The sequence below is a fragment of the Myotis davidii genome, unplaced genomic scaffold, assembly GCF_000327345.1.
Source record: "Myotis davidii unplaced genomic scaffold, ASM32734v1 scaffold292, whole genome shotgun sequence".
In the NCBI taxonomy this organism is placed as follows: Eukaryota; Metazoa; Chordata; class Mammalia; order Chiroptera; family Vespertilionidae; genus Myotis; species Myotis davidii.
Genome location: NW_006285042.1, coordinates 106466 through 122036, shown reverse-complemented (window position 1 = coordinate 122036; position 15571 = coordinate 106466). Strand labels below are relative to the sequence as shown.

Below are 15571 nucleotides of genomic sequence, written 5' to 3'. Positions count from 1 at the left end.
AGCTAAAAAAAAAAAAAAAAAACAGCAAGAGTATATAAAATTTGATGTGGGAATGGGAACATAGAAACTTAGCAAATACACTGAAACGGTTATAGGACAATATACTTGAAAGCCTCCTTTCCATTCTCCTTGGGAGTTCTTGAGGTGATGTCATCATGGTCATGATTATTAGCTGCATTCTCCCGATTCACATTGTTGTCCTGCTGCCAGGACCTCTTATTATTGAACTTTTCTGCCTGTGTGATTGTCTCATTCTTGTACTTATCCTGGCTGGCTTTGCCACTGTGGCCAGTGGAGTCACTGACCTTTTGGTGTGCCTCAAAGGGTTCCATGTGACTGCCCACCTGCCTGGTCCAGTTCTCCACCATTCTACCATATGACTCATAATCTAGATCAGCAGTTCTCAACCTGTGGGTCACAACCCCTTTGACGGTCGAACAACCCTTTCACAGGAGTCACCTAAGACCATCCTGCATATCAGATATTTACATTACGATTCATAACAGTAGGAAATTACGGTTATGAAGTAGCAACAAAAATAATTTTATGGTTGGGTCACAACATGAGGAACTATATTTAAAGGGCCAGAAGGTTGAGAACCACTGATCTAGATCTTCTTGAATCAGGGCTCTCTGAATGCAGTGCAGCATTTTCCTCTTCTGGATTCTGTCTGTCTCCCATTTAGACTTCTAATAATACTGATCTATTTCCTTGAGAATTTGCTTCCCCTTCTCCTCAAGGCCTTTGGATCGGGGGCCAGGACAGGAGGCTTGAGCTGTATCCTGAGCCAGCAGCTTGGCTAACAAGCCACTCCCTTGGCACTGAGGCACTGCCATTGCTCCACAGCCCCCTTGTTTTTCTTTATAAACAATACTAAAGGCCTGATGCACAAAATTTGTGCAAGGGGCCTGGCCCCTGGCCCCAGTTGTGGCTGCCTCTGCCTCGGCCCCCGCTGCTGTGACTTTATCCAGAAGGTCATCTGGTCTACTTAGCATATTATGCTTTTATTATTATAGTAACCTGGAGAGCTTTCTATATCAATGATTAAGAGCCCCTTCCTTCTGTTGCATAGCATTCCATTATATAGTTACCAGATTTTATTTTTAAATATGTTTTTATTATTGATTTTAGAGAGAGAGTAAGGGATAGAGATAGAAACATTGATGAGAGAAGATACATCGATTGGCTGCCTCCTGTATGCCTCCCACCAGGAATCTAGCCAGTAACCCAGGCATGTGTCCTTAATAGGAATTGAACTGGAGATCTCCTGGTTCATGGGTCAACGTTCAACCACTGAGCCACTCCAGCCCTGCGATACAGCTGCCAGATTTTAAATTATCTTAAACACCATCAAAGGACAACAGAGGGCCATAAAAAGATTGTAAAGATACATGATCAAATTTGTGTTTTACAAGCATTCTTCTGGTAACATGGGAATGGTACAATAAATGTCTGAACTAAGCATTACAAGAGATAAGTAGAGATGGAATAACAGAGTTAGAGACTGATGAGAGTAGGGAAGAAGAATCAAACTGATGTCCAGGTTTTTGCCTCAGGTAACTGTCGGTGCCATTCACTGAAACGGGGAACATAAATAAGCAGAGGCCCAAATATATAAGGGAAAACAATGAGTTCCTTAGTGGATAGAATAAATTTAAAGAACATATGAGAGTTTGAAGACACCTCTGAGAACAAACTCAATCTTCCTTAATTTTAAAGATTAGAAAAGTAAAGACATTAAATGTATGTTGAAAGTAAATGGTGGTTAAGAAAAAGCAAGGTAAGGCTAAAACCTAATCCTCAAAGTGATGGCTGAATATATAAAAAGATCAGTGAATGAGGCTGAAGGATTATCTCCTGGAGAATTCCCACAAAAAAGAAGAAACAGAAAAAAGAGCTCACTAAAGGGAAATAATCTGAGGCAGGAGACCGTAATACTTCAACATCACAACAGCTTAAAAAGATAATTTAAAGATGACAGCAATGTGCCAATGTACCTGAGAGATCAAGAAGGAAAATGGCTAGCCAATCCACTGTGAGTAAATGGATCTGGATATAGAAGTTGAATGGAGTAACATGAGGTGCTAGGATGGAAGAATCCTCCTGACATAGGAGACTTATTGACCATATACAAAGGAGAAAATTATCAGAGATGTTGAGATAAAGATGACAGAGATAGAGAAAAGATGCTACTGAAAGCTTCATATGCTCACAAGAACCATTTCAAGTAGAAGCAGTAGGAAAGAAACCTGCCTGACCAAAGGTTAAGTTACATCATAGAGAAACCCAAAATTTCTACAAGTACTACGTCAAAACAGAGATAACCAAGGTAGTGAAAGTAGTTGCCTAATTTTTTGTTTGTTTTACTTGCCTAATTTTTAACAAACATTAATGAAACAAAGTATTAATTTTCTCCAATAACATGGAATTTAATAGTATAATACAAACTTAATCATGGAGTTCTATGTACTATTTGTGAAGAAAAAAAAAACAGTTGTCACATATTCATACCTGTGTCTGAATATCATCCCCTGTGACAATGTTTCCCACGGCCCGCAAAGCAGGAGAAACCACTTTGTAATCATTATGCCTGCAACCATAAAAAGAAATGTTATTTCTAACAATTCTATCCTTAGTTTCTTTTCCTTAGGGCTGAAATACAAACTAAGTAACATGTGATAGAAAGGTACTGATGGTGGTTATTAAGGGAACCCTATCATGATGACAGAATGTTTGCTGTCCCCTAGAAAAGCTGACTCTCCGTTTATTTAGTATTTTTGGATAAGAAACTACAAATCTCTCCTAACAGTATTTCCCAGGTATCCCATCACTGGGAATCAAAGTTTTCTCTCTCATTGTTTGTGATAGTCTTCATTTCCTCTCTACACCACTCCTGACATACCCTTCCACACAACCCTTTATGTATTTGAAAACAAATATTATATCTTTATTTCAGGCTAAGTAAATTAATATCCTTTAATTTTCCTTCAAAATCCTATTTTTTCTCCCTTTTAATAAGATTGATCACTCTTCTCAAAACTATGACAGTTCCTTCACATTTAAGATTGGATGATTAAAAAGAAATGGTTAAGATATATATATGTAATCTAATGACTAAAGAGTACAATAGATTACTTCTCAGATTTTAAATGCTGTACTTCTGACCCCTGGAGCATCAGATTGCTTTTAATTCACAATAACATTTTGCTGCTGATCTGCACCCACTCTGCAACCAGCTATAATCCCAGAGTTTGGCATTGTGTACATTACACTCATCTAATTCATTTCACGTGTCATGTTTGGAGCAGTGTCTACTTGCATAGACTTTGTACTTACTTGAATTAAAATTTCATGCGGCTTATAATTGTATATTATTTCCCCATTATTTTATCACTCTAACTTTTTTATTATCTAAAAATTTGAGTACTACAGTCTTTATGTTGTCAGTAAATCTTCCACTCCATAAATCATAGGCATCACAAAGAAATTTAGCAAATTAAAATTCAAAGGATGACACCAGTCTAGAATAAGCTCTAAAGTAGACAGAAAGATAAGGAATGATTATTTTTAGTGGCAATTTGCCTTTCACTATCCAGTGAACATGAGCTGAAATTACATACATCAGTTTACTAAATGTTCCTGAAGGAATGCTAACAGCAGAAAAGTGAGAGGTTCTTCATAAGTCTCAAAACAAACAAACAAACTTGACATCAATATAAACAATTACAAAAGACAGAAGCCCAAAGCACAATAAGTCAATATAATGAATATTTGAGTTCAGCAATTAATATTGGGACCAAAAAAAAGCATATCAACTTTCTTCAAGATAACTTACATAAGCAACTCCACAAGTCTTCTACACACCCCTGCATCAATAACTGCTTGAATTTTATCATTAGGTCCATCAGATAGATACGAGAGGGCCCAGCAGGCATCAGCCAGTACATCAGTGTCACTGACAAATAGCAACCACGAAAGCACATTCAGACAGGGGGAAACCTGCAAAGGGAGGATGGTATGATTATGAAATTCACAGAATAAAACCAAGAAGTGAGGTGAGAAACTCCAGAAAGCAACCAGACACACACTTGTTGACTTCTGGAATGACTAGCAGTACTTCTAGAGATGGAGTAGCAAGTGGTCAAGTGGCATGTCCATCTTTGGAAAGCTGTCGGTGGCCTTGCAGTTTACTTTAATGAGGCAGTGCGAGCCCAAGGAAAATAATTTCAGAGAGCAAAGTTTAATATACACCAATTCTGAGAGATTCCTTGTCAAAACACACTCATTGCAGACCATAGAGGTAAAGGAACTTCCGTAAATGTTAAGATAGGAAATTCTGTATTTTAGATACTTTGTTCTGAACAAAAAATGCTAAGTTTAAGGATTAATTCAGAGCTTTTTACAGGTAGTGAAAATTTATCCCAAATTAAAACAAAAATAAACCAAAACAACCCCATTTCTCTAGAAACAGATATTTTTTTGATAAAACTTATAGTGTTATAATTTTATTATTTCTTTCCTTTCATATTAATATTGGTTGCTCACTCTTTTAATTGTAATTTTTCTGCCAATTTCCCACAAGTATAATCCTTACCTTTGCAAATTCTGGAGGTGGACTTTTCCCTCTACAGAGATTAGACAAAGCCCACACAGCATTCCGGGTCATAGTCAGGCGGTTTTGCTTTGAAAATAACCTATAAGTATGATGACACAATGGTAAACAATGAATATTAATTCTGTGATGGCATAATATAAATACTAAACCATTTTCTCCAGAACTATAGCTTAATTCTAACCAAATAATTCAGAATTTTGGGACTGGAATTTCTTCAGATACCTGAAGAAATTATCTGAATAAATCAGTAAATGTCTATAACAACAACAAAAAAATCACAGAAAAATCCAAAATGATTTCCAAAGATGAATTAGCATTCTGGAGAAGATCCCATATTTTTATTACTTAAAGAAAAAGAAACTTACTGCAAAAGAGGGGGAAGAATGTTGCAGTCTAAAACATAGTCCCTGCACATGGTACTATCTCCAGCAATGTTGCCAAGAGCCCAGACTGCCTGTGAAAAATCATTCATTAATGACAGGTTGTATATTTTTATTCTCTTATAATTCTTTTTTTAAAAGTCAACAAATCACAGTAACTCTACAAAATTATACTGTAGTTAATCTACGTGTATTATACATCAAGGAGTCAGATGAAATAGTTGTGGGATTGGGGAAACAAGATCAATCTACACTAATAAAAGAGAAACATGCAAATTGGTGTCACTCTACTACACCCACCAACCAATCAGAGCAACTATGCAAATTAACCCAACAAAGATGGCGGTTAATTTGCATACACAGGCACAGAGCCAACACTTAAGGCTCCGGTCAGAGTGAAGACTGAAGAGGCTTGGCTTCTCCGCTGCAGCCAGACCAAAGGCCTGGGTCGTGGGTGCCAGAGGAAAACCAGTGCCGGCAGGCAGGGGAAGGAAGGCCTATTGCACGAATCTTCGTGCAACGGGCTTCTAGTGATATTATGAAAGTGTGCATGTGAACACTCAAGGTGGTAAACTTTGTAAAGAAAGGAAACAGTTCTTACATGTATTCTTTACCTTTCCGGAACCCACCCTTAATTAACATTCCACACAGCTCTTGGTATAGAGCAGTGATGTCTATGGCTTACTCAGCTGGTTAAAAATGTATTTTAAGCTTGCTTGCAAAAGGAAACAGTAAGCCAAAATTTAAGAACAACCAAAATACAGAAAACTTTTGGACAGGTGATGGATATATCAACTTTCTTGATTATCATAATGGTTTCATGGATATATATATATACATATATATACACACAAACACATATATATATTTCAAAATGTATTTAAATATATGCAGTTTATTATAAGTCAATTATACCTCAATAAAACTGAAGAAAATCATTCTCATTTAGTTTTTTATATTTATGAATTTGATAAAGTTGGCAGTAAAAAAATACATGTTTCCTAAGTCTTTTGTGCACAAAAATGGCAAAGACCTGTTATTTCAATCAACACTAGATTCCTATAAAAAAAAAAGTTCAATAAGTGATCTAAAAAGTGTGTGTGTGTGTGTGTGTGTGTGTGTGTGTGGATGACAGAAGTTCAGGATTAGAAGGAAAATGGTTTTGTTTCTAGGAGAAATTCTACCTATATTCACTATGAAATTTTTTATTTTGGTAAATTTAGATTTCTAGAATGTTCCCTGTAATGAACCATAGACTGTCATGGCCAAGTGGTAAAACTGAGGCCCTAAATATAAGAAAATTGTGTTCTTTCACCTACTTCTCTTTATCTGTTTCATTGTTTTACCTGCTCCTGGACATCTTCAAACTCTGAGCTGAGCAACTCTATGAAGATAGGCACAGCTCCTGCCTGAATTACAATCCGGGTCTGATGAGAATTTCCTGAAGCAATATTTGTCAATACCCAAGCTGATTCAAACTATAAAGATAAAAATAATTTCATTATATTATTAAGATTTTAATAGCATATTTAATTATAACAATTAGGTTTTCTATACATGAAGAAAAAAACCCCGAGATTATTTGTATATAACCTATCAGGTAAATACTATATTAATTTTAAAAAGAAGAATTCCCAGAAGAAATACCTCAGCAGCCCAGAAGACTATTCAGGTGTCTAAAATTTCAGATCAAGGCAGAGCTGACAAGAGACCATAAAAAAATAAGGAAGTGCTTCATATGCTGACATGGAATGATCTCCCAAATCATGAATTTAAAAAAAAAAAAGAAAAACAGCATACATGAACATGATACCATAATATATTTTCTAAAAGGGTTAAGAGGGAATGTATGCATTAATTTACTTATTGTACAGAATATCTCTGGAAGGAGTCATCAGTAACTGTAAATACTTGTTATCTACACCGAGACGTCAGGGTGATTAGGGAACAAAGATGGGAAGAAAAAATACTTCTCACTGTAAAACCTGTACCTTTTGGCCTCAAACCGTATAAATTATCTAATAAAAACTAATTAAATAATTTCCATAGGACAGGAAAAGTGAAATGGGGAGAGGATGTTAATGTAAAATGTATAAAATACAGGTAGAGTGAAAAAGGCAAAAGATGTTTTAAATCAGCGGTTGCCAACCTTTTAGACCTCACGACTACCAGTGGTCCATGGGGCCACCAGCTGGTGACTGCTGCTCCAAAGGTTTCCTTAAACCAGTGGTCACCAATCTTTTTTCGCACCTCATGGACCACCAGTGGTCTGCAGACCACCGGCTGGCAACCGCTGCTTTAAATGATAAGTAGGCCAAAATAAGTTAACAGGCATATAATTAATAGAAATGGGTACTTCAGAGCATAAGAGCTTCCAATAAATGAGAAGGCTCCACACGAAGGCACAGAGGTAAGATTAAAAAGAACATTCTTAGCCCTAGCCGGTTTGGTTCAGGGGATAGAGCACCAGCCTATGGACTAAAGGGTCCCCCGATTCGGTTCCGGTCAAGGGCACATGTCCAGGTTGTAGGCTTGATCCCTAGGAGGGGGCATGCAGGAGGCAGCCAATCAATGATTCTCTCTCATCATTGACATTTCTATCTCTCTCTCCTTCTGCTTTCTCTGAAATCAATAAAAAATAAATAAATAAAATAAATATATATATATCTATCTATATCTATATCTATATATATATATATATATAAAATAACATTCTTAAAGGTTAATAAACTGGTAAACAGAGATTCTCTCTCTTTTTTTTTTTTGCTTTTTTTCTTTTTTGCAGCCTGGCACCAGCCCCTCCCCCCCTCATTCCTTCCTCCCTCCTCCCTCTGCCCTTCTAAACAGAGATTCTTAAGAAAATTATGGTTAATGAAAATAACTGCATATTACTAATCTCACCCCTCCTATAATAGCTTGACTAGAGCCTATTATAAAGAAATCCAGGAATTAGCTATTAAAATCCAAAAATGAACTCTTACAGTTCTATTATAGTTGAGTTCTTAGTTTTTGATTCCTTCTCCTGTTTTGTCTTTTAATTATCCTTTAACAAAGCTCATATGCAGAAAAAAATGCAGTGGTATGCCCCTTGAATGAAAGATCAATTAAAGCCCTAGCCGGTTTTGCTCAGTGGATAGAGCCCTGACCTGTGGACTGAAGGGTTCTTGGTTCGATTCCCATCAAGGGCACATGCCCAGATTTGTGGGCTTGATTCCCAGTTTGGGGCATGGAGGAGGCAGCCACTCATTGATATTTCTATTTCTCTCTCCCTCTCCCTTCCTCTCTGAAATCAATAAAAATATATTTTATAAAAAGATCAATTTTAAAAAAGGAGCTATGACTCTTCTAAGATTTGGGGTAGACTGAAAGGCAGTTGTCATATAAAAAAAACCCCACATAAATCATAAGGGGTGAGAGAAGATGGAAGAAATCTAGGTAGCACAGTTCAAAACCACATATGAATGATAGCAAATTCATAGGAGAAGATATTTAAAGAAGAGGACGTTCAAAGAAACCTATAAATGTGACATCCACAAGTGAGATAAAGTGGCTTGCCAGCTACAGTGAACACTGATAATACAACAGCAATGAGTACCGGACTGGGAAAACCTGTTCTGTCAACTTCTTTTAAAAATATATTTTATTGATTTTTCACAGAGAGGAAGGGTTTTATTGATTTTTTACAGAGAGGACTGGAGAGGGACAGACAGTTAGAAACATCGATGAGAAAGGAACATCGATCAGCTGCCTCCTGCACACTCCCCACTGGGAATGTGCCCGCAACCAAGGCACATGCCCTTAACTTCAATAGAACCTGGGACACTTGAGTCCACAGGCCAACGCTCTATCCCAGGGGTCCTCAAACTTTTTAAACAGGGGACCAGTTCACTGTCCCTCAGACTGCTGGAGGGCCGGACTATAGTTTAAAAAAAAACTATGAACAAATTCAGCAACAGGCAGCGGTGGCAAAAACACCCAGCGGGCCGGATAAATGTTTTCGGCGGGCCACATGTGGCCCACGGGCCGTAGTTTGAGGACCCTTGCTCTATCCACTGAGACAAACCGGTCAGGGCTGTCTGTTAACTTTTTATTATGAGGGAAGTTCAACAGACTTTTAAACACTGAATCATCACAAAACCCATCAGCCCAGCCAGTCAGGTGGCTCAGTAGGCTAAGTGTCGTCCTATACACCAAAAAGGTTGCAGGCTCAATCCCCAGTCCGGGCACTTATGAGAGGGAACCAATTGATGTTTCTCTCATATATCGATGTTTCTCTTTTCTCTCTAAAAAATAAAAATATCCCGGGGCCCAGCAGGCATGGCTCAGTGGTTGAGCATCAACCTATGAACCAGAAGATCACAGTTCGATTCCCAGTCAGGGCACATGCCCAGGTTGCAGGCTTGATCCCCGGTGTGGGGTTTACAGGAGGCAGCCGATCAATGACTCTCTCTTATCATTGATGTTTCTATCTCTCTCTCCCTTTTCCTTCCTCTCTGAAACCAGTAACAATATACTTCTTTAAAAAAATCAAGTGAGGATTTAAAAAACCAAACACATCAAATAACCCCCTATAATTAAATCACTACTGAAACTAATGCTCAAGCCCAAATCTGTCTGAATTGAAACTTTACATTTACAGAGCACTTTATATTTTCAAAGCATTAGTCATATACCCTCAGATGTTTCTCACAGCAACCCAGAGAAGTCTGGCCCTTCTAATTTATGAATAAGGAAATTATTGGAAAAAGATCCAACAATCTAACTAATGACTTGAGTAATGTTACACAGGCAAAGAGAACTAGATTTTAGTCTCCTATTCTAATACACTTGTAGCTAGCCTCTCTGGCTTCCTTTCAGTTTTCTCTCTGAATTATACCTGTAACACTGACAGGAATATTTCAATTGTGGTTTTGGTATCTAGGGCCAGAGATGTCAAATAATATGTCAGATTGTTTAGTGGATACTAAAATGAAAATACAGTTCACCTAAAATGTGGTTTCTTTTGCTTACTAGGAAAATTAATTAGTAAAACAGACATGTATGATGTGAATACGAAAGCAAACTTTCCTACGAAAAGGCAGGCTCAAAGTTCAACAAAGAGTTGTCATTTATGGAGAGACCACGTCAAAGAAATGAAAACTGTGAGGCAAAGCAATCTGTAAATAATGAGTAAGATCAGCATACAAAACAATTAATATCTAAGTGAAAAGACTGTGGTGTGATTTTATTGCAAAAGAAGTGGTAACAATAATCTGAGTAGATAAAGAATATATTAAAGAGGTATCAATGAGAAGATATTAAAATAATAATTGCTGCCAGAGTCCAAACTGCTATTTGTCTGATGACCAAAGGTCTCACAGAAAATGAGAGAGAATTCCAGATGCTACGTAAGTGAATAAACTGGAGAAACAAAATAAAAGAGTGACAATGATTAAGAAAATATGGAGTAAGTGAAAAATAGCCTAAACATGAATTGATGGAAATTAGAAATTAGGACTTCTCAGCAAAAGAAGAATGTACCAGAGTCATGTTTATTACTAAGAAGAAGAACATAATGACAACCTCTGAGCACAAAGATTCAACGTTTCTCTGATAAGAATGAAAATCGGAAATCAGTTCTGCCATTACTAGGACAAAAAAAGACAAATAATTAATAACCAGAAAGCCACTGAAAACTATATCTTATTCATGCATTAATAAAGTATTAAAACATACAAACGTACACACCACACTAGGTGCTGATTAACGTTTACCTCATAAAAACTCATTAAGCTATATTTGTGCAATTAGCTATACCCATGTATCATGTGTAAACTTCTCTTTCACTGGATTCTGCAATCACTTTTTAGGTTAATGTTTTGGCGTTGGGTCCCTGATTAGAATTTAACATGAAAGACAGTTGCAAAATGGGAAAGCCCAGAGTTCACAGCACAATGGCATAAAGTTATGATAGAAATGGCAAGGAAAATTAATTTAAGTAACCATGTGATTCAAAAACAAATCAGTAACATGAAATGAAAAAAATATCTAAGAAATAGTGCTACCTAAAGTAATAAATGGTAGCCAAAATAGCTATCATCTTTACTTCCTGTTTATAGTTGTAAACTACTATATTCTTAGTGCTACGAGAATGGCACCATACAAGGAAACAACCTGTCATGCAGCTGTAATTGCTTATAAATTGTAATTCCATTATTTTTCACTATCCAGAACTTGCTAAATAAGGCTACAGCTGAAATCTGAAGGGTACACTGAAGATTTGATATTTTCTCTCTTCCCTGAGTCTCTACCTTCTGGTGCTCAGTTCCTTAAATAAGGAAAATGAAAATCCAAAGCTGAAATACTTCTGACCTCCTATCAAGTTTCCCACTCCAGGTTGAGGTACGCCTGGTTCCCTTTCTCCATTTGGATCAGGACTCTGTTGCTGGCCACTTTGCTGGGTCCACTCTGGTTCCTAGCAAATGCCAGGCTCACCTGGAGAGCAAGTGAAAAGAAAGGCTCACATCAGAAAAATAAACCCAGATATAAAACTCTGTGGAGAACAGTGCCTGAGTCATCTGAGCAACCTTTGAAGAAAGGAAGAGGAATCAATGAAGATGGGAAAAGAAGTAGGAGGATGAAGGCTTACTGCAGTTTACTCATATTAAGCTTTAGAAGGGACGAGAGGCAGGAAATGGAAAAACTAAACCGTTTTTCTTTTTCAAATTTATGACCTTAAGGAGAGTATGTGTCTAATGATGGGAGCTAGGAGGCAATTTACTAATTTCTAAAAATTTTTATAAGCTTCTATAAAGTTTGAGAATGTAACCTCTTAGCATTGCAAAGGACAATACACAGATGCTGGGCCTGGACTCAGGATGCCTTTAGTCAAATGGTATTGTCTGCTTTCTAAATCCTAGATTCCACCCATGTTCATCTTGTTTGAGGGTAAGAGAGTATCTGAATAGCACTGCCCAAAGCAGGAGTTTTTATCTCCCTAGTTTGAGACACCTCACTGATTTCCGGATAAGGAAAGCCAGAAAGGAAGTGAAGAGACGCTTTACTAGGATTCAGTCCTTTATCTATGGAATGAATGAATGAAATTTGTCCACAGGATTTATTATTGAGTTTAGCTATTATCACTATGTTATTCTCTTCCTGGAAGTGAAATGGCAAAAGCCCCATTCCAAAGACACACTATCCAACTTTCTAGCAAGCAGATAGGAGTATCCAAGAAGACAGAGGAAGGAGTGCCCTCCAAGTTTACCAGAGCACATCTAATTATTTGAGCACAAAGCCTCTTGGCCCTATGGTCTCCCTCAATATACTTGCTCCTCCTGCTTTTAGGGAGAGAGAGGTCAAGATTACCCATTAGTCACACTGGAGAAAGAACACCATGTTGTGCTTAAATGTACACAGAAGAAAAGCTGGGAATGACCTTTAGATAATAGGTTGATTATTTCTCAGAGTCTTTGGACATCTAAGGTTAAAATCATCAGATGGTCACTTCCAGAGAAATAATTTCTCAATCTTTCAGCCTAATTATTAGTTTATGCAAGGGGTGGAATCTGAGAATTTAGATAGAAGCAAATTAGAGATTTCTGAAGGCATTCATCTTCAGATGTTTTAAGGATACAAATTCTAGGATTACAGAATAAAAAATGATGTAAAATTTACACAGGCTAGCCAGGAGAGGGCACTGTCTGAGAGAATACTGGAGAATGTAGAGATGGGGAAGTACCCATTTCTCTGACTTTTCATTTTAGGCCTAGGTTATACCATTTATCTTTAGTGCATTAAGAAACTGGAACTCTGCAATCCCCTATGAAGAACTGCTAGATCGAGGAGAAAATTCAGCACTCGGAACTACTCTCATTGTCAGAGACAGGATAGAAACATATTTTCACATGAACAAAATAATTTTCCCTACCTCCCTCTTCCTACAAAGCTTTTCAAATGATAAACTGCAGTAAGAATCTTCATTGGGTTCCTCTGGTACTCTTGGCAGATAGCTTAGGGGCTCAGGCTCTGTTCTCTGCAGTGTTGGTTGTCTGGATTTCCTTTTTTTCTGACAGGTCTTTCTTTCCTTGCTTTCTAGGTGAACCTGGTAACTTCAGGTGATGGTGATCCTGGCCTTAGATGGGGACCAGAATTATAATCCAGGAGGCAGCTAGCAAAACAGAATCTTAATTCAAATGAACTTGGGGATTAGTAAATATCAAACTGGAGAAGAAAAACTGAAGGGGCACTGAAGTACTCTACCTTTTCTGGATTTCTTGTTTTTCCTCTGGAAGAAACGCATCACCGCAACAAAGAGAGTAAAAGAGGGAGAAAGATGGAGTGGGAGGAAAGGAGAGAAAATATCAAGACAAAGTATCAAGTTTTATGAACTATCTACAAGACTCTGGACGGTAACGAAACTGGGGACAAAGTTGTCATTTACAAAAATGTCTTAACCCTACAGCGTTATGGTAAGGCAAAAGCAAACAAGGGGACAAAAGTTATCTTTGATTAACTTGTTATTGGCAAACATATACTTGGAAAAGTAACCCCATTTTTGTAATCCACTTGGTACCTAACCAATTATTATAGTTGCCTGAACCCTTCATCTTAGATCTTACAAGTACTCGATAATTTAGGTGTCACGGGTATTTTGTTAAAGAATAGAGAAATAAATTCAGCTGGTTATTCTAAGGAAGTCTAACTAATGAAAAAAATGACCAACTAACTAAAAGTCCAACATTATTCAGGAACAAAATAGTGTTGTTTTTTTAATTAAATTTATTGGAGTGACATTAGTCAACATGAATACATAGGTTTCAGGTATGTGTTTCTATGTTATAAGATCTGCATATTGCACCATGTGCTCAACATCCAAAGTCAAATCTTTATTAGGACCCCCTTTTCCGGACCCTCCTTCCCTCTGGCAACCAACATACTGCTGTGTTCATGAGTTTCAGTTTTATATCCCACATATGAGTGAAATCATGTGGTTCTTAGCTTTTTACAACTGATTTATTTCACTCAAGATAATGTTCTCAAGGTCCATCCATTTTATTGCAAATGGCACTATTTCATCCTTTCTTATGGCTGAGTAGTATTCCGTTGTATATATGTACCCATCATCTTTATCTAGTCCTCTATTGCAGGACACTTCGGTTGTTTCCATGTCTTGTCCACTGTGAATAATGCTGCAATGAGCATAGAGGTGCATATATCTTTGCAAATACAGGATTTCAACTTTTCCAGATATATACTCAGGAGAGAAATTGCTGGGTCCTATAGTAGCTCTATTCTTTTTTTTTGAGGAATCGCCAGACTGCTTTCCATAGTGTTTGTACCATTACATTCCCACCAGCAGTGGATGAGGGTTCTTTTTTCTCCACAACTTCTCCAACACTTGTCATTACTTATCTTGTTGATAATGGCTACACTAACAGGTGTGAGGTGGTATTTCATTGTAGTCTTGATTTGTATTTCCCTAATTGCGGGGGAGGTTGAACAACTTTTCTTACATCTAATGGCTGTTTGTATGTCTTTTTGGGAGAGGTGTATTTTCAGGTCCTCTGCCCACTTTTTGACTGTTTGGTATTGAGTTTTATGAGTTCTTTATATATTATGGAAATTAAACCTTTGTCAGAGCCACTGTGTGCAAATATCATCTCCCATCTGGTTGGCTGCCTCTTTGTTTTGTTGTCATTTTCTTTTGCTGTGCAGAAGCTATTTAGTTTGATATATCCCAGTCATTTATTTTTGCCTTTACTTCCCTTGCCTTTGGTGTCAAGTTCATAAAATGTTCTCTATGACTAAGGTCCATCAAGTTGGTGCCTGTATTTTCTTCTGTGTAACTTATTATTTCAGGTCTTATATTTAGGTCTTTGGTCCATTTTGAATTAATTTTTGTACACAGGGACAAAATGTAATCCAGTTTCATTTGTTTGCATGTGGCTTTCTATTTTTCTCAGCACCATTTGTTGAAAAGACTATGTTTGCTCCATTCTGTATTTCTGGCCTTTTTGTTGAAAATTATCTGTCCATTTACATGTAATTTTATAGCTGGGCTTTCTATTCTGTTCCATTGATCTGTGTGTCTGTTTCTCTGCGAATATCATGCTGTTTTGATTATCATAGCTCTGTAGTATAATTTGAAGTCAGGTAGCATTATACCTCCAGCTTTGTTCTTCTTTTCTCAGGATTGCCTTGGTTAATGGGGGTCTTTTTTTTTTTTAATTGCTTAAAGTATTACAAAGAGTATTACATATGTCTCCTTTTTCTTCCCTGCCCTTGACAATTTTGGGGGTCTTTTATGGTTCCATAAAAACCTAATGGTTTCTCCTTCTATTTCTTCAAAGAATGACATTGGGATTTTGATGGGTATTGCATTAAATCTGTATATTATTGCTTTGGGTAATATGGCCATTTTAACGATGTTGATCCTTCCTAATCCATGAACACAGGTTATTTTTTTCATTTTGCTGTCTTTTACTAATGCTTTGTAATTTTCCATATATAGGTTTTTCATCTTCTTTGTTTTATTCCTAGGTATTTTATTATTTTGGTTGCAATTGCAAAAGGATTTATTTTTTGCATTTCTTTT

The 15571-nt window shown here is 37.1% G+C and overlaps 1 protein-coding gene across 1 annotated transcript in view; it reads right to left on the bottom strand.

Annotated features, from left to right (window-relative positions):
* KPNA1 (karyopherin subunit alpha 1) overlaps positions 1-15571 on the bottom strand; it is a 62177-nt gene that overhangs the window by 18127 nt on the left and 28479 nt on the right. Inside the window, exons 5-9 of the mRNA XM_015558485.1 lie at positions 6342-6473; positions 4981-5069; positions 4595-4694; positions 3836-3999; positions 2512-2590 (exon numbers count right to left, since the gene is read on the bottom strand). Of these exons, the coding sequence (XP_015413971.1) occupies positions 2512-2590; positions 3836-3999; positions 4595-4694; positions 4981-5069; positions 6342-6473 (564 nt within the window). The remainder of the gene's footprint in view (positions 1-2511; positions 2591-3835; positions 4000-4594; positions 4695-4980; positions 5070-6341; positions 6474-15571) is intronic.